Below are 22,271 nucleotides of genomic sequence, written 5' to 3'. Positions count from 1 at the left end.
GTCTCCCACCATTAACCTCAGTAATCCCTCTGTGTCCCACTGCCACTTTCCATGTCTCCCACCATTAACCTCAGTACTCCCTCTGTGTCCCACTGCCACTTTCCATGTCTCCCACCATTAACCTCAGTACTCCCTCTGTATCCCACTGCCACTTTCCATGTCTCCCACCATTCACCTCAGTACTCCCTCTGTGTCCCACTGCCACTTTCCATGTCTCCCACCATTAACCTCAGTACTCCCTCTGTGTCCCACTGCCACTTTCCATGTCTCCCACCATTCACCTCAGTACTCCCTCTGTGTCCCACTGCCACTTTCCATGTCTCCCACCATTAACCTCAGTACTCCCTCTGTGTCCCACTGCCACTTTCCATGTCTCCCACCATTAACCTCAGTACTCCGTGTCTCACTGCCACTTTCCATGTCTCCCACCATTAACCTCAGTACTCCCAGGATGCACTTCATGACATTTCTCCACTAGAAACACTAAAGAAGTGGGAGCTATTTAAAGCCAGGCGCTGCCTTGCTATGAGGCCCTGGTTTGATTACATTGTCCTCGTTGCCCACCCTTTCTGAAAAGCATGGAGTCCACTCACTAGCCATTAAAGGCCACCAGTAAGGCTATTCTTTCATTACGAGTTATGACCATTGCTTCCCAAGTAAAGTCTATTTAAAGATACTTACTTTATAATGATACTACCATTGTTACATATAGTTTACTACTGTAATATTTTGTACTCCATGTTACATGTACTTATTAATAATGTGGCTGTTAGAAATGTGGTTGGCAAATGTAGGCTGACCTACTCCATCTCCCCCCTTCCCCTCCCTCCACTCCCAGCTATAAATTCCTTTTAAGTAACTTTTTTATCACTTTCTTTCTTAGCCCCAAATCACCATCCATCCCTGAATCAAGGCCTTTTTATTTTACTTGGCTCTACCCACCGACCCTGGTTCCTTCTAACTATATAGCATGCTCTTCAAGCTGTTTGGAACCACAGCCTATCCCCTCCTTATTACCTTCACATGTTATCAGCTGCTGCAGTTATACTATTAAAGGGACTCTCCAGGAAGCCGTTTTTACTCACCTGGTTCCAGCTCTGGGAGCCTCGTGAAGCCGCGCCCCCTATTTCGTCAAAATGACGCTTCCATTTGGAAGCGTCATTGCTCCCTTGTGCGCATGCGCGGCTTCGCCACACATGCGCACATACTTCATACTGACAGCTCAGCTCACGGTCTTTGCCCGCCCCCCTCCTCTGCTGACAGGCTGGAGAGAGAAGGCGCGCACACAGTGCCTTCTCTCTCCTGCACACGTCAGACGTATTTTAATACGTCTGACGTGTACAAGGCCTTTTTAGAGCCCTGCATGATAGGAAGTCCCTCTGGTGGCCGTCTGAGTGACGGCCACTGGAGGTATTCCTATCAATCAATCTCTGAAAATACAGTGTTCACATTAGATTGCCTGCAGGGAGCTAAAGATCATACCTGAACAAATACATTAAGCTGTAGTTGTTCAGGTGACTATAGTGTCCCTTTAACTCTCTGCCATCACATGCAAATCCCTCTGCTACCTCTTGTCTCATCTCCCCATTTTAACCTTTAGATTGTAAGCTCACGGGCAGGGTCCTCTCTACCTGTTGTATCAGTCTGTTCCTATTGTGTCGTCTTTCCCAATTGTACAGCGCTGCGGAATATGTTGGCGCTTTATAAATGCCAGTAATAATAATATTAATAATAAAGTATAGTCTCATTAGCTAATTGGTGCTTTCTATTTTTCCTGGTTTCTTGTTATACATAAACGGTTTGCCCTGGAGGGTAATTTTCCTTTATCTCCTTTGTTCCAATCATTTCACAAGACGTTCCAGGTCCTTTTTAATGTGGGTTTTATTGTAGTACATTTATTAAACGTGTTATAGGGCTCTGCCATTTTTAAACTAGAACATACATGGGAATAATTGAGAGATCCTCTAGAGACTGTAAGCTCGTTTGAGCCAGGTCCTCAGACCTATTGTTCCTGTAACATTTTGTAGTTGTTTCATTTATTGTTAAATATGCCCCTTGTTTAATATTGTAAAGTGCTGCAGAATGTTAGCGCTATATAAATGCAGATAATAATAATAATAATTTATGTTTGATCTTCATGTCTAATAATTTAAATTTGTTTAATTTATCAAATCTCCAGGAAATGGCTGTGTGTTTCTAGCAAATCACATTTCTCTAATTGTTTTGAATAGTATAGTAGCGCTCTGCGCTATCTCATAAACCCCTGCTGGCTGCTGCGTGTGTTTAACTTTTACCCCACCATTTCTCCTGATTTAGTTCTTTACACTGTGGTGTTGAAAGGCAGATTCAAAGAGCCTTTACTAGAGTGTTCCATTCACATCTCAATTTTTCTACAATTGTAGGGCGTTGAACACGCACTTTTGTTGAAGTGCATGCATGCATTGCAGATATAAAGGATGCCTCCCGTGATTGGCCACAAGCAATCTGGGACATGTCACAAGAGGGGACATGCTATTGACGTATCTGCGTGTTTCTTGTAAAAGGGACTTGTAAGGCAGACACGCACAGCACTCAGTAATGCTGCGAAGATTCTCATGGGGCCACAAGCACTCTGCCATTATGGGACTTTCTGTGGAGATCTCTGAGAATCAGGGCACAAGAGAAATAATATGGGCTAGATGACGTGAGTTCCGTATTAGGACTGCCCTGCTAGGTTTGGGACATTAGGGAGGTATAGAAATAAATGTCGACCAACGTGTTTGCCAGCTATATGTATGGAAAGCACAGTATATGAAACATTTCTATCTATAAAGTGCTGGCAGTGTAAGGTTTCCTTTAACCCCTCGGCGTGTCTTTCTTTGTCTCTGAGCTGGCTTGTGGTTTGGATGTGTTTTTTACTGCTAACTCTCATCTTCAGTATTTTTCAAGGACTGCCCGTTCCTATGGCATTCCCTACGCTGTGTCCTCTAACCACCAGTCCATTCAGAATTCACTTCTTGTCACCTGCGAGAAGAGCCCATTGTACTGGCCGACGCACAGATTAATCTAATAAACAGCGCGCACGTACACTTTATATTTGTGGAAACAAAGGGGAATTTGAAAACATATCCTCATTTATTAAACTCTTTCTGACTGATGATATTCCAGAAGAACACCGATACTAGATTTCCATAGCCTCAAAATTGCAAAATAAATTTGTAAAAGAAATGATGACTCCCAAGTTATAGGACAGAAAAGCCAGATTCCCAGCATGCATTCTGACATTTCAGGGTTAATTTACTGGAACAATACGCACAAACATACCGTAAGTTTCCATGTTTGCCCTAGAATGTAGCAATGCATGTTGGCAAATTAAACATTCCTACCGTATTATTCTTAAATCGTTCAAGCTGCTTATATTCTATCGATTTATGTATTATGGAATATTAACGCCAGAGAAAAAGGGCTTCTCCAACCATATAGCAGTGTTTTAATTAACCCTTACTGATATGGCCCCCTAAATAAAAACATGCCTGCGGTCCCACGTCATGGCCAAGTTCTTCTGGCAGCCCAATCCTCCATCTGTGACGTCTCTCCTGCTTCCATAGGTAATCTATTGCCAGCTGATAAGACGCCCAGTATGCACAGAATTAACATTAGCCCCCTGTAACCTGGGCTGGGCTGGTTATGGTGATGCCGGAGGAGGGTACACCTCTGGCTGCAAGTTGCTATACATCTGGATGTGAAGCATTTCATATACAGACTCCAAGCACCATACCCACTTCAAAATACTGAAGTGGTCATGGTGCTTACAGTAGCGCTTTAAATAATTATGTTTTTGTTTCACTGGTTCCTTGGATGCAGTTCACCTGCAATTCCCATTTCTGCTGATTTTACAAGTCGATACAGAAAGTGCACATTAGTTTCCCGTGTTAGCCTATGTTAAATAATTTACATCGCTGACTGCGCACAGCCTGCATGAAATATTCACTGGCTCGCTTTGCGACCTTGTAGGATTAACTCTTTAAGTGAAATATCCCCTGGCTTTTTCAGTGACACTGCAAGATTAAAAAATATTCCTTCGCTCATTCTGCAGACTTTACAAGATTAACCATTTGAGTGGCATGTTAAGTGACTTGCCTTTTGGCCTGTCTCTGGTCAAGTGCTTCCCAAATCTAGCTGTTTGTCTGTTACATTCCCATGCTGTCTGCCTAACCAGTCTATGTGTCTGTCTTGGTTTTTCCTTTGCTAGTCTGTATGTCTGTCTTGGTTTCTCCCTCCCCGGGTCTGTTTGTCTGTCTCTGGCTTCTCCCTCCCTGGTCTGTGTGTCTGTCTTTGTTTCTCCCTCCCCGGGTCTGTGTGTCTGTCTCTTACTTCTCCCTCCCCTGTCTATGTGTCTGTCTCTGGCTTCTCCCTCCCCTGTCTATGTGTCTGTCTCTGGCTTCTCCCTCCCTGGTCTGTGTGTCTGTCTCTGGCTTCTCCCTCTCCAGTCTGTGTGTCTGTCTCTGGCTTCTCCCTCCCCTGTCTATGTGTCTGTCTCTGGCTTCTCCCTCCCCTGTCTATGTGTCTGTCTCTGGCTTCTCCCTCCCCTGTCTATGTGTCTGTCTCTGGCTTCTCCCTCCCCTGTCTATGTGTCTGTCTCTGGCTTCTCCCTCCCCTGTCTATGTGTCTGTCTCTGGCTTCTCCCTCCCCTGTCTATGTGTCTGTCTCTGGCTTCTCCCTCCCCTGTCTATGTGTCTGTCTCTGGCTTCTCCCTCCCCTGTCTATGTGTCTGTCTCTGGCTTCTCCCTCCCCAGTCTGTGTGTCTGTCTCTGGCTTCTCCCTCCCCGGTCTGTGTGTCTGTCTCTGATTTCTCCCTCCCCGGTCTGTGTGTCTGTCTCTGATTTCTCCCTCCCCGGTCTGTGTGTCTGTCTTGGTTTCTCCCTCCCCGGTTTGTGTGTCTGTCTTGGTTTCTCCCTCCCCGGTTTGTGTGTCTGTCTCTGATTTCTCCCTCCCTGGTCTGTTTGTCTGTCCCTAGTTTCTCCCTCCTCGTTCTGTGTGTCTGTTTGTCCCTTGTTTCTCCCTTTGCCAATTTGTGTGTCTATATATGTGTCTGTTCCACCCATTTCCTGTCTGTCCATTACTACAGGCTAAATTGGGCATTGACCGTCTGTCTGTCCATTCTGTTTGAAGGATGCTGCTTGCTGTGCACCCAGTTGGATGAGTGGCCCTTTTAGTGTGCTTATCTGCATCGTGCAGTGTAACTTTCCTTGCTGTCTCTCGCTCCGCCACTTCCATTCCATCATTTCATCCCTGTCTGGGGCCTGCAGCACACAGGCTGATTATCTCATTCATGGCTGCTTATTTACACATCATCAGGGTCTATGCAATCAGAAAAGCCGCACAAAAACACACGCTGCAAACAGTTTAACTGTTTAACACACCCAGAGACATGTCACGGTATGAACATTTACTCCACACTGTCTCGATCAGGCTTTAACAGTTTAGTGGACTGAGATTCTGTGTTTTGTATTTTGATCTATTTTCTCTTTTGACGTTTGAAGCTTTTTACCTCCATGGATCCTGCTGCCATGTTCGTAAATGTCTCTCCTAGTTACCGCTCCCCTTTGCACAGATTAAGGATTATCCTTTCCACACGTGGAAGTGGAGCAAGTCAGACTTTCATATTTCCAGAAATAAGTATAGGATTCCTGGACTCCGTACTGAGCTGAGATAAAGGATAATTGGGTGGAGAGCTGAAACGGCACAGTGTTTGGTATTAACCCCTCAGACAAAATGTTCCCCTCTCTAAGACAACTTCAGGTTTATGTTTCATTGCCTTATAGTTGTTTGAACTTTGTATTGTGTAATAGAACGTTAATGTTTGCTATTTTACAGCCTGTTTCTCTTGCATCTATTCCGTCTGTTCCATTCCATCACCTTCTTTCTCACATTTACCCCCATGATTATTCCAGCACCTCATAGGACCTAGAATAGTGCTGCTACCTGCTATAATGCTCCCAGTGCCCACTAGGATAATGCGACCACCCAATTACGGGAAACTTAAATACAGGTTCGGGCAACCTCAGGAAATGTCAAAAGGATCACCACACAGCTCCCCCGTACCCACAAGCTGACATACACAGTCTGATCCCATTTATGGGGTGCTCGCAGATCACTTTTCTAACTCAGTTTGTCTAGATAACCTGATAAAACTCCAGCGAAGCAGCCTTGCGTTGTCTCCCACCTCCTGGTTTTATCTAACGGGTTGTGATATGTGAGCAAGGAAAAGGGTTGCCCGTAGAGGTCGGTTTGCAGCTTTTTTTCAATGGCTACTGTGGCTTTCTTCTTGTGGTAAAAGTTTTCTGCTTAAGTATGCTACTGAAGCGTCTATGTGGACAAGAAAGCATTTAGTTGGATCAGGAGCAGCCGATACAGGAACATTTACAAGAGCCTCTTTCAGTTGTTGGAATTCCTGCTCACACTATGGGGCCCAAACTACCTGCCTAGGAAGGTTATTGTGGGTTAGGTCAGTGAGAGGTTTGGTTAGGGCACAGTAGTTGGGCACAAATTTTCTGCAGTACCCTGCTGTCCGTAAGAAAGCCAGGGTAGTACGGGGGGGTAGGCCACTGCGCTAGTGCTTTAACCTTTGCAAGTTGGGGTTCCTGCTACCCACTCCCTACTCAGTGACCAAAGTACTGTACCTTATGCTTACTGGGCTTAAGTGTCAAACCCGCTTCCCTAATGCGGTCTAATACCGCTCCTACATGAGTCAAGTCAGGTGTTGCTGTAAATGGCAATATCGTCCAAGTATGCACAAGCATAATCTTGGAATCCATCCAATAACCGGTCTACCATCCGCTGAAAAGTAGCTGGAGCGTTCTTCATCCCGAAGAGCATGACTTTCGGGCAATTCGGATGCTTCCGAATGTTCGAAGTGACGAATTTAGTTCGGAAGTGCCGAATCGAACTGCCGAAGCCCAGAATTGCTTCAGATTTCTGAAAAGAGGGACAATTACGTGAATGGTAGGGTTAGGGAGGCCTACAGATGTTCCAAAGTCCCGAATTGCTGAAGTCCTGAATTTCGTAGTTGCCGAACCGCCACATTTTTTTTCTTAGCTGAATTGCCAAACCAAATTTCTTGGCCATGCACTTTCCTACCCAATAGGGTGAAAAGACATGAAAACATGGCAAGGTTGACCTGTCTCTTGTGTATGTGTACATATGACGTACATGGAATGCTTTTCTCTTGCCCGGGGTGGCTGTGGGTGACAGTCACTTTACAGTTTTCAGTTGCAGGTTTGGATTTTTCATGTTGGTGCTCCATTTAGGATATACCACTGTCATTCAATGGATTTAATTTTTTTCTGTCCCTCTTACCTTCCAGGTCCACGTCTTTGATCTGTCCATCAACAAATATGAAGCAATTTGCCAGCAAGCTGTTGTGGCCAAAAAGAAAACAAAACTAACCCATATTGAGTTTAACCCTGTCCACCCAATTATCATTGTGGGAGATGATCGCGGACATGTTATCAGCTTGAAGCTCTCACCTAACTTGCGCAAACAGCCAAAGGTAAGTGTGGTTAACTTCTTAATATCTGCTGGCAGGTTTATCTGGCAGAATTAGATATAACTGTGACGTCACTATGCAACCTGGTATGCAGAGCGATAATCTCCACTCTTTGCATGTTGAGCTGTGTGTTTAAGATACAGTGTGGGCATTGGCAGCCATTGTTTCCTCTGTATAGATTATTTTCATACTCTAGGTTTTGCTCCCTTTAAATATGTTTGGTTTTATGTTAATAATTTATTTTGCTGGCTTAATGCGGTTATACCTACCTGGCTCCCCAAATCCTGTGGCCTTTCTATTACCCGTATTCAGGAACACTTGGTCTGTCCGTGGCTCCCGCAAGGACAAGGTGAACTTGCAGAATAGTGAGAAGACTTGCTACGCGCTATAAACTGATAAGAAACATTTATCTGGGATGCTTAGTAGGAATGAGTAATAGAGAATGGTTTGTTTTTTTATTTACTTTCTCTGACCGCTCCAAACCTCTTGTTTTTCATGTCTGTCCACTTGCATTGAGAGAGCCATTTATCATATAATGGATGCTTTACAATGTGCATAAATAGAGACAGGCCGAATGCTGTTTCACAATCCAGTCTGATAACGGTGACTATTTCCATCCAAAGTGTATTCTGGTCACTAGAGAACTTTGTAGCCATAACTGCACAGAGTGTTGTGAGCAGTAAGAGTGCAGGGTTTCAGGAATGCTAAAAGAATTGGGTGTCAGAAGCAGGGGGGGGAGGTGCTGGAAGCACACGAGGAGGAAGCTTGGAGCAATGAGTGTGCTGCGGAGAGGCTGGGAGCAGTGGGAGGCTGGTAATGGGGAGAGCTGGGGGTAGACTGGGAGCGTGCAGGGGAGGGGCCGGGAGCGTGCAGGGGAGGGGCCGGGAGCGTGCAGGGGAGGGGCCGGGAGCGTGCAGGGGAGGGGCCGGGAGCGTGCAGGGGAGGGGCCGGGAGCGTGCAGGGGAGGGGCTGGGAGTGCGCAGAGGAGGGGCTGGGGGCACGCAAGAGAGGGACTGGGGTTAGGCTGGGAGCGCTCAGGGGAGGGGCTGGGAGCGTGCAGAGGAGGGGCTGGGGGTAGGCTGGGAGCACAAGTGAGAGCCTAGGAGCAGTGAGAGCACCAGGGAGAGGCTGGGAGCATGCAGGGATGTCGCTGGGAGTAGTGAGAGTGCACTGGGGGAGGCTGGGAACAGTGAAAGCACCAGGGGGGCTTGATGCGCACTGGGTGGAAAGCTGGGAGCAGTGAGAGTGCACTGGGGGAGGCTGTAGCCTCATTAATTAAGAAGAAAACATGAATGAATGAAAGAAATGAAGAAAACCTGAATAAAGCTTCTCAGAAAGCTAATCGAACTATATACTCCTGGAATAATGGAATTTCTGGAAACTCTACATTAAATCCTGGTTCATGCAAAAGCCTCAGCCTGAATGGAACAAGAGCCAGTGTCTATACTTGTTTTTAATTTTTATAGTTTCAATTTTTTTCCACCATTCTATATTTTACTTCAAACCGGGCCTGTATTAAAGAAGAAGATGGGGCCAGGGGTCATCTCCAGCCTAGATTGTCCCTGTAAAGAATACATTTCTATTCCATAGCAGTACTTTTTGTAATGGCTTACCCAGTCTCTGCGACTCTGATGTGGTGTGAAACTTGTGGCTGGCTAGTAGGATGGGAGTGGAATGCTTCCTCCGCAGTCACTGGTCCAGCTGTGAGGCTGCTGAGTGATTATCTCAGCATTTTTTGTTGACTCCCTGAGGAGGCTGACAGATGTGGGCTTCAGTCGTGATCATGCAGCTGTTAGAAACGTGAGCTCAAGGGAACACAGACCTCCTCTGAAGCTGTATGATGACGTTCTGGGAATCTCACCATATGCTTTATACCATTTATACGTTGTCCTTGTCGTGAGCCTTTCAAAACAAATATTTAATCCAATAAAACATTTTAGGCTTCCTCACAATACTCTGTATTAGAGGTATGTAAAGACCAAGATCAACAATGTAAACCTTCTGAGGTGGAAGGTGCCCTCTGTGCACTCTGTGGAGGGAGGCGCACTCTGTGGAGGAAGGCGCCCTCAGTGCACTCTGTGGAGGGAGGCGCCCTCTGTGCACTCTGTGGAGGGAGGCGCACTCTGTGGAGGGAGGCGCCCTCTGTGCACTCTGTGGAGGGAGGCGCCCTCTGTGGAGGGAGGCGCCCTCTGTGGAGGGAGGCGCCCTCTGTGGAGGGAGGCGCCCTCTGTGGAGGGAGGCGCCCTCTGTGGAGGGAGGCGCCCTCTGTGCACTCTGAGGTGGGAGGCGCCCTCTGTGCACACTGTGGAGGGAGGCACTCTGTGCACCCTCTGTGGAGGGAGGCACTCTGTGCACCCTCTGTGGAGGGAGGCACTCTGTGCACCCTCTGTGGAGGGAGGCGCCCTCTGTGCACTCTTTGGAGGGAGGCGCCCTCTGTGCACACTGTGGAGGGAGGCGTCCTCTGTGCACACTGTGGAGGGAGGCGCCCTTTGTGGAGGGAGGTGCCTCCTGTGCACACTGTGGAGGGAGGCGCCCTCTGTGCACACTGTGGAGGGAGGCACCCTCTGTGGAGGGAGGCGCCCTCTGTGCACTCTGGAGGGAGGCGCCCTCTGTGCACTCTGGAGGGAGGCGCCCTCTGTGCACTCTGGAGGGAGGCGCCCTCTGTGGAGGGAGGCGCCCTCTGTGGAGGGAGGCGCCCTCTGTGGAGGGAGGCGCCCTCTGTGGAGGGAGGCGCCCTCTGTGGAGGGAGGCGCCCTCTGTGCACTCTGTGGAGGGAGGCGCCCTCTGTGCACTCTGTGGAGGGAGGCGCCCTCTGTGCACTCTGTGGAGGGAGGCGCCCTCTGTGCACTCTGTGGAGGGAGGCGCCCTCTGTGCACTCTGTAGAGGGAGGCACCCTCTGTGCACTCTGAGGAGGGAGGCGCCCTCTGTGGAGGGAGGCACTCTCTGGAGGGAGGCACCCTCTGTGCACTCTTTGGAGGGAGGCACTCTGTGGAGGGAGGCGCCCTCTGTGCACACTGTGGAGGGAGGCGCCCTCTGTGCACACTGTGGAGGGAGGCGCCCTCTGTGCACACTGTGGAGGGAGGCGCCCTCTGTGCACACTGTGGAGGGAGGCGCCCACTGTGCACACTGTGGAGGGAGGCGCCCACTGTGCACACTGTGGAGGGAGGCGCCCACTGTGCACACTGTGGAGGGAGGCGCCCACTGTGCACACTGTGGAGGGAGGCGCCCACTGTGCACACTGTGGAGGGAGGCGCCCACTGTGCACACTGTGGAGGGAGGCGCCCTCTGTGCACACTGTGGAGGGAGGCGCCCTCTGTGCACACTGTGGAGGGAGGCGCCCTCTGTGCACACTGTGGAGGGAGGCGCCCTCTGTGCACACTGTGGAGGGAGGCGCCCTCTGTGCACACTGTGGAGGGAGGCGCCCTCTGTGCACACTGTGGAGGGAGGCGCCCTCTGTGCACACTGTGGAGGGAGGCGCCCTCTGTGCACACTGTGGAGGGAGGCGCCCTCTGTGCACACTGTGGAGGGAGGCGCCCTCTGTGCACACTGTGGAGGGAGGCGCCCTCTGTGCACACTGTGGAGGGAGGCGCCCTCTGTGGAGGGAGGCGCCCTCTGTGCACACTGTGGAGGGAGGCGCCCTCTGTGCACACTGTGGAGGGAGGCGCCCTCTGTGCACTCTGGAGGGAGGCGCCCTCTGTGGAGGGAGGCGCCCTCTGTGCACTCTGGAGGGAGGCGCCCTCTGTGGAGGGAGGCGCCCTCTGTGCACACTGTGGAGGGAGGCGCCCTCTGTGGAGGGAGGTGCCTCCTGTGCACACTGTGGAGGGAGGCGCCTTCTGTGCACACTGTGGAGGGAGGCGCCTTCTGTGCACACTGTGGAGGGAGGCGCCTTCTGTGCACACTGTGGAGGGAGGCGCCTTCTGTGCACTCTGTGGAGGGAGGCGCCTACTGTGCACTCTGTGGAGGGAGGCGCCCTCTGTGCACTCTGTGGAGGGAGGCGCCCTCTGTGCACTCTGTGGAGGGAGGCGCCCTCTGTGCACTCTGTGGAGGGAGGCGCCCTCTGTGCACTCTGTGAAGGGGGGCGTCCTCTGTGCACTCTGTGAAGAGAGGCGCCCTCTGTGGAGGGAGGCGCCCTCTGTGGATGGAGGCGCCCTCTGTGGAGGGAGGCGCCCTCTGTGGAGGGAGGCGCCCTCTGTGGAGGGCGGCGCCCTCTGTGGAGGGAGGCGCCCTCTGAGCACTCTGAGGAGGGAGGCGCAAGTAATGCCCAACTGACTCCTTGTCTACATAGTGACCAGCCAAGTCCTTGTCTGCATGGTGGCAAGCAGTATCACTGGACTAAAATTTATTCCTGGCCTGGGTCTCTGAAAGGAATGTAATTAGATTGTGATAAATATAGCTTATTAAATACCCAGTGCAAGGAAATTGCTAGTGTGTGAGAATGTTATCTCTGAGAACCAGGCAGCAGGGAGAGAGTGAAAATTAACTTAGCATTGTGCAGGACAATTCTTCAAATATCACAGCATCTAATGTCTGATAGCTTTGCTTTAGCTCAAAAATCATCAAAATGAAAACTTCAAGAACTGCAGCCATGACATTTATTAACCATTTTAGGATTAAAGTATAATTTGCAGCCCAAACACATGTATATGAAGGGCGTTCTCAAAGGTACGGATATCAGCCGGATAGTTAGAAACCGAAATGGGGGGGTATATGTAGGTAGGGGGAGAAAGGACATCAGATGGGACTGATCTGTGTTAGTTGGGGTCGTCTTGTGTGAGGTCTAGCACCTCATCTCGCAAGGTTAGATACTTTCTGTCTCATAGATAGCATCTCGTTGGGGGCGGCGTTCGGGATTCTGTTTACTGGGTTAAGGGGTAATGGATCAGTGTTACTTTTAGGCAGCACCACACCTTGCTTCAAGGACAGAGGCACAACTGTGTGAAACTTTACTGGCAACCCTAAATATTTAACAAGATTTTCGATGGCAAACTTCTACAAAACCTACATTACTTACCTGAACCATACTGACAGTCTGATCGAGTTTCGGAGGAAAGCCTACGAGCACCTAGCTCAACTCACCTCAATGTCAGGCAGGGTGGAGGGGACGGCCACTCCTTCTCCACTCGCACTTACACCTGTTCTGGGCCTTTTCTTATTCCTGCTGTGGTGCAGCAACATAAATATGTGTTTAGTCCCAGTGGTTTACTTCTCTGCAATATTGTCTAGCATGTTTATAAAACTGATATTGTTTCTTACTAGCATTCTCTTGTTTATAGTACCTTGCCTGTAAGAAAGCTTTGATTATGGCATCCATTCAGACACAAGTGACTTGCCTATTTTGGATAAGAGTCTTTCTGATTTATACTGAGGCTGACTATGTTAAGCGTGTACTCCTGCATGCCTTTTGATATGTTTTTGTATTTTATTGTACCCTAATTGTAACAATGCAATGATTTGTGGACCCAGGACATACTTGAAAACGAGAGAAATCTCAATGTATCTTTCCTGGTAAAATATTTTATAAATAAATAATGTTTTAACATTATATAAAGCCTAGCATACCGAAGATACAGGTTTATTTAGCCGGTCTGCTAGACACTCTTGTCTCAGTGTTCCACTTTTATAAAAATGTGCCACGTCAATACACATCATGCCTTTATATTAATATGTATGACATTGAATTACTTGGCTATGCTGTCGTGGCATCGCAAGTACTTATGTCCCTACTTATACGCACTAAAATGTCAAGATTTTCAACAAAAAAAGTAATTAAAAAGAGGCAAACACATGCAGAATTGCCAGATATAAAAGCACTTTCAGGATAACACAGGAATAAAACACAGCTCGCAGTCCAGGGAAAAGCTGGGCACAAAACAAAAGTTCCTTTCTATCCAAAAAAAAAAACTAGGATGTGCAAAAAACATATAAATTTAATTAAAACCAATGGAAAAAAAATGGGGAAAAAAAAGTCCATCCAGCCCAACGCGTTTAGTCTGATTTGCTCTGACCTATTCAGGGGCAATATAAATTACTCCTGTTTGGAAATAATTGGCTCAGTCCTCTTTTACACCATGCTAGTGTCTAAAAACTAATTGAAGACAAAACAAATAAAAATATTAATGAAAAAATTATTAAAAATAAAATAAATGTAAATAAAAGTAAAATATAAATAAAAATACATATTGCAAAAAAAAAAAAAAAGTATAAATCTACATTAAGATGGTTTGGAGAATGCCTCTGAAAAAAAAGGAGGAGAATAAGTGGTGAAGTTACAGAGACTTAAAGAAAGAGGAAGTATTGGGTCTTCTTAACATATCCAATAGACCACTTACCAAAGATTCCATTTTATTTTAAGTAGAGGATTAAAATTTGCCCCAAGTATACCCCTGGATAAATTCCAGTTATTTATAGAGATTCAGAGATTTACTAGGAAATGTCCCTAAAAGGTTTTTTCTTAAACAGAAAAATGAGGGTTATATCAATATGGTTGAAAGAATAAAAAAAATTACTTATAAATTTAAAATAAAATCTACATTTTGTCCAAATGATGAGGTAAGCCAAATTGAAGCTTTTACTAAAATTGAAAGTAAAAAAGGGGGATGAAACTGGTACACTGATAATGGGGGGTAACCCCAAAGTAGAAACTATATAAGTGGACGGAGAGTAGTGTACCAAAGGGGACTGGGATATAATATAGTCTTCGTAGGGTACCAGCTGCCTTCCGGACTCAGAACATTCAAATAAAGAAAATTAAATAGATTTGTAAAAATTTCTTAGAATAAATAATGAAAAAACCTTACAGTGGTGCTCGTGTACAAACATGTATAAACAAACAGGTATATGATGGTACAAAGATGGTCTGGTCTAGTAAAATGTATTTATTATCTTTATTTGAATGTTCTGAGTCGGGAAGGCAGCTGGCACCCTACTAAGACTATATTATATCCCAGTCCCCTTTGGTACACTGCAAACAGATATATAGTATAGTTAGACAACATATACCACCGGGGGCGCCACAATCACAAACATGTGAATATATTTACCATATTGTAAACATGTATAGTCATGTAAAGCGATAAAAACAATAGAATATATAGTGAAAATGATAAAAAAAACAAATACACTCACAAATGTAGTTGCACAAAAAAGGACTTATGTCTCAATTGTGCTAAAAAGGTTTGTCAGCCCCTTCCTGGGCTAAAATCCCTTTTGCAGGTGGATCCCAGTTCCAAAGAATCCAAATAGTAGTTAGTCTTTTGTCAGCTGGACTTCAAGGCTGTGTATGATCAGCCTTGAAGTTTCGTTTCGTCCTATAGACTTTTTCAGGAGCTGTGTGTCTGTTCTTCTTCCGGCTTTTTAAACTTTAATTTGCGCGGCTTTCATTGTTGCACGCATGCGCATTACGGCAAAACATTACCGCGCATGCGTGCACATCCAGCCTGGAACGCAAACAACTTTATTGATAATTTATGCCGGCGGACACATTTCCGTATTAGACCACCTGGTCTTACGGAATAGTGTGTATGCACTTAGAAAACTACATTTAAACGTGTAGACAATTTATATCTTGCGATTTATACAGTATTCACAATTTTAATAATACTAAAATAGTTGTTTTAAATCCCAACATCATACATAATAAATTTAACAAATAAGAAATACATTGCATATTTAATTTTAAAATTAAAAATACTAAAGAGAGAAAAGAGACATAATGGTACATTTCATATAGTATTATATACACATCATTTTCTATATCTATATGGAACAAATTATAGAAGTATCAATATAAAATTAACTACCAAAAGCTCATTCTAAAAATCATCTGTAATGATGATTATTTCATTCGGCTGAGGGACCCTTTGGTACACTACTCTCCGTCCCCTAAATAGTTTTTTACGAAAATGGATTTTAAAAAACTGGGTAAATTTTTTTTTTTACAAAATATGAAAACTTATCACACAAAGAAAATGAGGTTTTGAAGATATTAAAAGATAGAAGAGATTAAAAATTTTTTTTGAAGCGGGCAAAGGAGGTGGAGCAGTTGCAATGTCCACGGAATATTTTTGGGGAAAATATTCCTCGGTGATAAAAATAAAATAAACTATCAAGGGAACTGAGTGTTCACTTAAATGAAGAACTAAGAGTTCTATAAAATGAGACAAGAACAAAAAAAAAGGTTTGTTACATGTTTTTTTCCCCTTTATATCAAATTTCCAAGAATACCCACTATTTATTACTTGCCCAACATTTAGAAGTCTAAAGATAAACTTCCACATAGACCAATTATTAGTGGAATTGTTGCCCTCATCTCAAGATTGTCTGAATATATTGATTTTCTCCTTCACAGATATGCTCAGAGATCAGAATCATACCGCAAGGATACTAAACCTAATTAAGGAATTGGAATAGAAGGAAGGCTATATGTGGGCTTCTTTTGATCTCACTTCCCTATATACCGTGATAGATCACAATAATAAGATAGAACCCTCTTTTGGAGAATATTTAATAGATTCTATAAAATAATTTTAACTCACAATTTTTTTTGTTTTGACAAGGAATTATTTATACAGGTTAAAGGGAATTGCCATGGGCACCAAGTTTGCACCCAGTTATGCTAACATATTTATGGATATTTAGGAAAGGTCTAGTATCTGGAACAATAATCCTTTTGGTAAGGATAATAACCAGTTGTCACTTACATTTTTACGCAGATAGGCTAAAAGAAATTAACTTCCTTCTTCTCACAGTATAAATCAAAAACTCCAAAATGAAAACTATAAAATGTTTTAAACCTACAGACACAAATAGTTTTATTGATAATAAAAGCTGCCACCATACTAAATAGCTATCTAGTGACCCTAAAGGTCAATTTGGTAGATTACAGAGGAATTGTAAAAAAAAGAAATCAATATTTTAAACAGACAGGGTTGTGAAAGTCAATTTCTGGAGTTGGAGATAAGAATGGGATACATTAAAAGAGGTGAATTTCTGCTTAACAACAAAAAAAAGAAAAGAATAAGAACAACAAATATGAATTATCATTTGATGCAAAATATAGTTCAAAAGCTTGAAATTAAATGTTTACCTAGGAAGCACTGGCCTCTAATAAGTATCCTATTTTTAAGAAAGGAGAAAACCATAAAACATATTTTAGATGAGAAAAGGCAGTTATTTTAGAAAGAAAAAATGGCTTTTTCACTTGTGGTCTGCTATATCTTTCACAAACCAGTGTCATATAAGAGTATGCTGACTGGACAAACTTTTAGTATCAAAGGCTTCTTGTAACTTCACACATGTTACATAGAAACATAGAATGTGACGGCAGATGAGAACCATTCGGCCCATCTAGTCTGCCCAATTTTACAAATACTTTCATTAGTCCCTGGCCTTATCTTATAGTTAGAACGGCCTTATGCCTATCCCACGCATGCTTAAACTCCTTTACTGTGTTAACCTCTACCACTTCAGCTGGAAGGCTATTCCATGAATCCACTACCCTCTCAGTAAAGTACTACTTCCGGATATTATTTTTAAACCTTTGTCCCTCTAATTTAAGACTATGTCCTCTTGTTGTGGTAGTTTTTCTTCTTTTAAATATGGTCTCCTCCTTTACTGTGTTGATTCCCTTTATATATTTAAATGTTTCTATCATATCCCCCCTGTCTCGTCTTTCCTCCAAAGCTATACATGTTAAGATCCTTTAACCTTTCCTGGTAAGTTTTATCCTGCAATCCATGAACCAGTTTAGTAGCCCTTCTCTGAACTCTCTCTAAAGTATCAATATCCTTCTGAAGATATGGTCTCCAGTACTGTGTAAAGTACTCCAAGTGAGGTCTCACCAGTGTTCTGTACAATGGCATGAGCACTTCCCTCTTTCTACTGCTAATACCTCTCCCTATACAACCAAGCATTCTGCTAGCATTTCCTGCTGCTCTATTACATTGTCTGCCTACCTTTAAGTCATCAGAAATAATCACCCCTACATCCCTTTCCTCAGATGTTGAGGGTAGGACTCTATCAAATATTCTGTACTCTGCCCTAGGTTTTTTACGACCAACATGCATTATTTTGCACTTATCCACATTAAATGTCAGTTGCCACAACTCTAACCATTTTTCTAGTTTACCTAAATCATTTGCCATTTGGCTTATCCCTCCTGGAACATCAACCCTGTTACATATCGTAGTATCATCAGCAATATACCTTACCATCAAGACCTTCTGAAATATCACTAATAAAAATATTAAAGAGAATGGGTCCAAGCACAGATCCCTGAGGTACCCCACTGGTGACAAGCCAAAGCTTTGAATATACTCCATTGACTACAACCCTCTGCCTGTCACTTAGCCACTGCCTTACCCATTCAACAATATTGGAATCCAAACTTAAAGATTGCAATTTATTGATAAGCCTTCTATGTGTAATAGTGTCAAAAGCCTTACTGAAATCTAGGTAAGCAATGTCTACTGCACCACCCTGATCTATTATTTTAGTTACCCAATCAAAAAAATCAATAAGATTAGTTTGGCATAATCTCCCTGAAGTAGACCCATGTTGTCTCTGATCTTGAAATCCATGTATTTTTAGATGTTCAACAATCCTATCTTTTAACATGGTTTCCATTACTTTCCCCACTACTGAGGTAAGGCTTACTGGCATATAGTTGCCCGACTCCTTCCTACTACCTTTCTTGTGAATGGGCACAACATTCGCTAACTTCCAAACTTCTGGGACTACTCCTGTTAACAATGATTGGTTAAATAAATCTGTTAATGGTTTTGCTAGTACACCACTAAGCTCTTTTAATAACTTTGGGTGTATTCCATCAGGTCCCATTGACATATTTGTCTTTACTCTTGACAGTTTAAATAGAACCTCCTCCTCTGTAAACTCACATGTAATAAATTACTTATTTGTACTTTTTCCTAACTGAGGTCCCTTTCCTTCATTTTCCTCTGTAAATACTGAACAGAAATATTCATTGAGGCGGTCAGCTAGACCTTTATCCTCATCTACATACCTTCCTTCTTTTGTCTTTAATCTAACTAATCCTTGTTTTACTTTCCTTTTCTCATTTATGTATCTAAAAAATGTTTTGTCCCCTTTTTTTTTTCCTGACTGCTATTTTCTCTTCTGTGTGAGATTTGGAAGCTCTTATAACTTGCTTAGCCTCTTTCTGCCTAATCTTATAGGTCATTCTGTCTTCCTCACTCTGTTTTTTTTTTTTTATAATTACTAAATGCTAACTTTTTGTTTTTTACTATTTTGGCCACATCTGCAGAGTACCACAGTGGTTTCTTGAATTTTTTGCTTTTACTGACGAACCTAATGAAATTTTATGTTGCCTTCAGCAGTGCAACGTTTAAATAATCCCATTTCTCTTGGACCCCATTTAAATTGCTCTAATCTGATAATGACTCCTTTACACATAATCTAATTTTGGAAAGGTCTGTTTTTTTTAAAGTCTAAAACTTTTGTTTTTGTGTGGTGTGACGCAGTCACTGTTCTTATATTAAACCACACTGACTGATGATCACTGGATCTTAAACTTTCACCTACAGTAATATCTGATACCAAATCTCCATTTGTTAACACTAAATCTAGTATGGCCTCTTTATGAGTTGGCTCCTCGACGACTTGTTTTAGAGTCAATCCCAGTAGGGAGTTTAGAATATGTGTGCTCCTGGCACAAGCAGCTAATTTTGTTTTCCAATTCACATCAGGAAGATTTAAGTCACCCATGATGATAACTTCCCCCTTCATTATCATTTTAGCTATTTCCTCAACTAGTAGATTATCTAACTCTTCTATTTGTCCTGGGGATCTATAAATCACACCTACACGAGATACTGTGTTATTACCAAATCCTAACGTAACCCAAACGGACTCTATGTTCACCTCACTAACTTTTATTAGGCTAGATTTTATGCTATCTTTCACATACAGGGCCACCCCTCCCCCTTTCTTGCCTTCCCTGTCTTTTCTATATAAAGAGTACCCTGGTATTGCTATGTCCCAGTCATTTTTCTCATTATACCATGTCTCAGTAACATTGACTAAATCTACATTATCAGTTGCCATTATTGCCACAAGTTCATGGATCTTATTCCCTAAACTGCGAGCATTTGTAGACATGACTCTAAGCTTATCAGTTCTTAACTCACTTGCTACAGGCACCTTCTGTCTTGTTTTGGGGGTGGGGGGGGGGGGGGGGGGGGGCATTGGATTGATGTTTTATCACCCTTTTCCCCCTCCCACCCCACCCTCCTAGTTTAAATACATCCTAGCAAAACCTCTGAACTGCTCACTGAGAACATTTGTTCCATTTTGAGAAAGATGCAAACCATCTTTTTTGTACAGTTTATTTCCATTCCAAACAGAGCTACCATGAGAAATAAAGCCAAATCCTTGCTCCTGACACCATTCACCAAACCACAAGTTAAAGTCCCTAATACGCATCCGCCTGTCATTCTGAGTGTTATGCACAGGCAGAACTTCAGAGAATGGCAGTGTGGAAGCAACCTGCCGTATATCATTGGCAAAAACACTAAAAACTTCCTTAACCAAGTTGTTTATCTACTCACTTGGGGTTGTAGGTTTTCAATATGTGGGCAGAACTGGGAGGGAAAAAATAGATACATGGAACACTTAAATAATATCAGGAAAAAAACAGTGCCTCACCCTCTGTACCAGATCATTGTGACAGATGCTCTCTATTTAAATTTCAATATTTCCCTTTATAGTCATAGAAGAAAAGTACAAATGGATGACAAAGTGGGTGATTTAATTATGGGATTTAGGAGGAGAGAGGTGTTATTGATATATAAACTCCAAACAATGCAACCCAAGGGTCTTAATGTAGATTTCGATTTAAATTTTTGTTTTTTTCCGTAATATCTATTATATTATTTTTACATTCAAACATTTTTTTTATTATTATTATTTTTGTTTACATATTAGTATTATTCATTATTTAACCCCTTCAAGACCGAGGACGGTTCAGGACCATCATTGGCATTTTTGCCTTGCCGACCAGTGACGGTCCTGAACCGTCCTAACGGTCCAATGTACTTACCCGATCGCCGTCTTCCCCCGGCGGCGATCGGCGGTGCTCCCGTTGTGGGGAGACTGCCTGCAGCCCAGACAGTCTCCCCGCGGCGGATTAGGACCCCTGGGGCCATGTGATCGCTCAACAGAGCGATCACATGGTCACAGTAGGTGTCCATGTGTATGCCTGCAGGGGGACTGTCTGTGCTGACAGGCAGTCTCCCTGCTGGTGTAAAATCATAAAAAAAACTAAAGTAAATAAAAAAAAAATTGTAAATGTGTATATATGATATATAGACATATATTGTATACATAAATATAATATGTACATATATAATATAAAAATACACTGATAATTAAATTACACACGTGTGTGTGTGTGTGTATATATATATATATACCCCATGACTCCTTTCCTGCAACTGTCAAAAATGACCTACCAAGCACTCAATAAACCCTTCTCTAACTAACAAACTATTTAATTCCCCTACTTTAACCCGTTTGTGTCACTATACCCCACTCCCTCTAGCATGTAAGCTCATTGAGCAGGGCCCTCAACCCCCTCTGTTCCTGTACGTCCAGTGGTCTGATCTCAATTATGTGTCTGTTAGTCCACCCATTGTACAGCGCTACGGAATTTGTTGGCGCTATATAAATAATAAAATAATAATAATAATATATATATATATATATATATATATATAATAACTATATATATTGTATATAAATATTATTATAAAATACAAATAATAAGTACCGTATATACTCGAGTATAAGCCGAGTTTTTCAGCACATTTTTTGTGCTGAAAAAACCCAACTCGGCTTATACTCGAGTCAGAGTCTGTATTATGGCAATTTGCATTGCCATAATACAGACTGGGGGAGAGGGGGGCTGGCAGAGCTGTACGCTCCTGTCCTGCAGCTCCTGTCTCTCCTCCTCCGCGCCGTCCGTTCAGCACCTCGGTCAGCTCCCAGTGTAAGTCTCGCGAGAGCCGCGGCTCTCGCGAGACTTACAGTGGGAGCTGACAGAGGGAGCTGCACAGACCGCGCGGAGGAGGAGAGAGCTGACAGGAGCTGCAGGACAGGTAAGTACAGCTCTGCCAGCCCCCCTCTCCCCCCCACTGAACTACCAATGACACTGGACCACCAGGGAAGGAGCCCCCCTCCCTGCCATATATCAAGCAGGGAGGGGGGACGAAAAAAAAATATAATAAAAATTAATAATAATTCAATGAAATAATAAATAATAATAATAAAAAAATATAATAATATTAAAAAATAAAATAATAATTAATAAATTAATAATATATCAAAATGCCCACCCCCACAACACATACACAAACACACACTGCATCACACACACTCACACTGCACTCATACACACACGCTGCACTCATACACACACGCTGCACTCATACACACACGCTGCACTCATACACACACGCTGCACTCATACACACACGCTGCACTCATACACACACGCTGCACTCATACACACACGCTGCACTCATACACACACGCTGCACTCATACACACACGCTGCACTCATACACACACGCTGCACTCATACACACACGCTGCACTCATACACACACGCTGCACTCATACACACACGCTGCACTCATACACACACGCTGCACTCATACACACACGCTGCATTCATTATATACACGCTGCATTCATTATATACACACAG

At 43.9% G+C, this 22,271-nt stretch overlaps 1 protein-coding gene across 1 annotated transcript in view; it reads left to right on the top strand.

The window, feature by feature from the left end:
* DNAI1 (dynein axonemal intermediate chain 1) overlaps positions 1-22,271 on the top strand; it is a 135,045-nt gene that overhangs the window by 76,707 nt on the left and 36,067 nt on the right. The window contains exon 20 of the mRNA XM_063456699.1: positions 7,346-7,531. Coding sequence (XP_063312769.1) covers positions 7,346-7,531 — 186 coding nt within the window. The remainder of the gene's footprint in view (positions 1-7,345; positions 7,532-22,271) is intronic.

Source organism: Pelobates fuscus, chromosome 5 (assembly GCF_036172605.1).
Source record: "Pelobates fuscus isolate aPelFus1 chromosome 5, aPelFus1.pri, whole genome shotgun sequence".
Lineage (NCBI taxonomy): Eukaryota > Metazoa > Chordata > Amphibia > Anura > Pelobatidae > Pelobates > Pelobates fuscus.
This window is presented reverse-complemented; position numbering and strand designations above follow the sequence as displayed.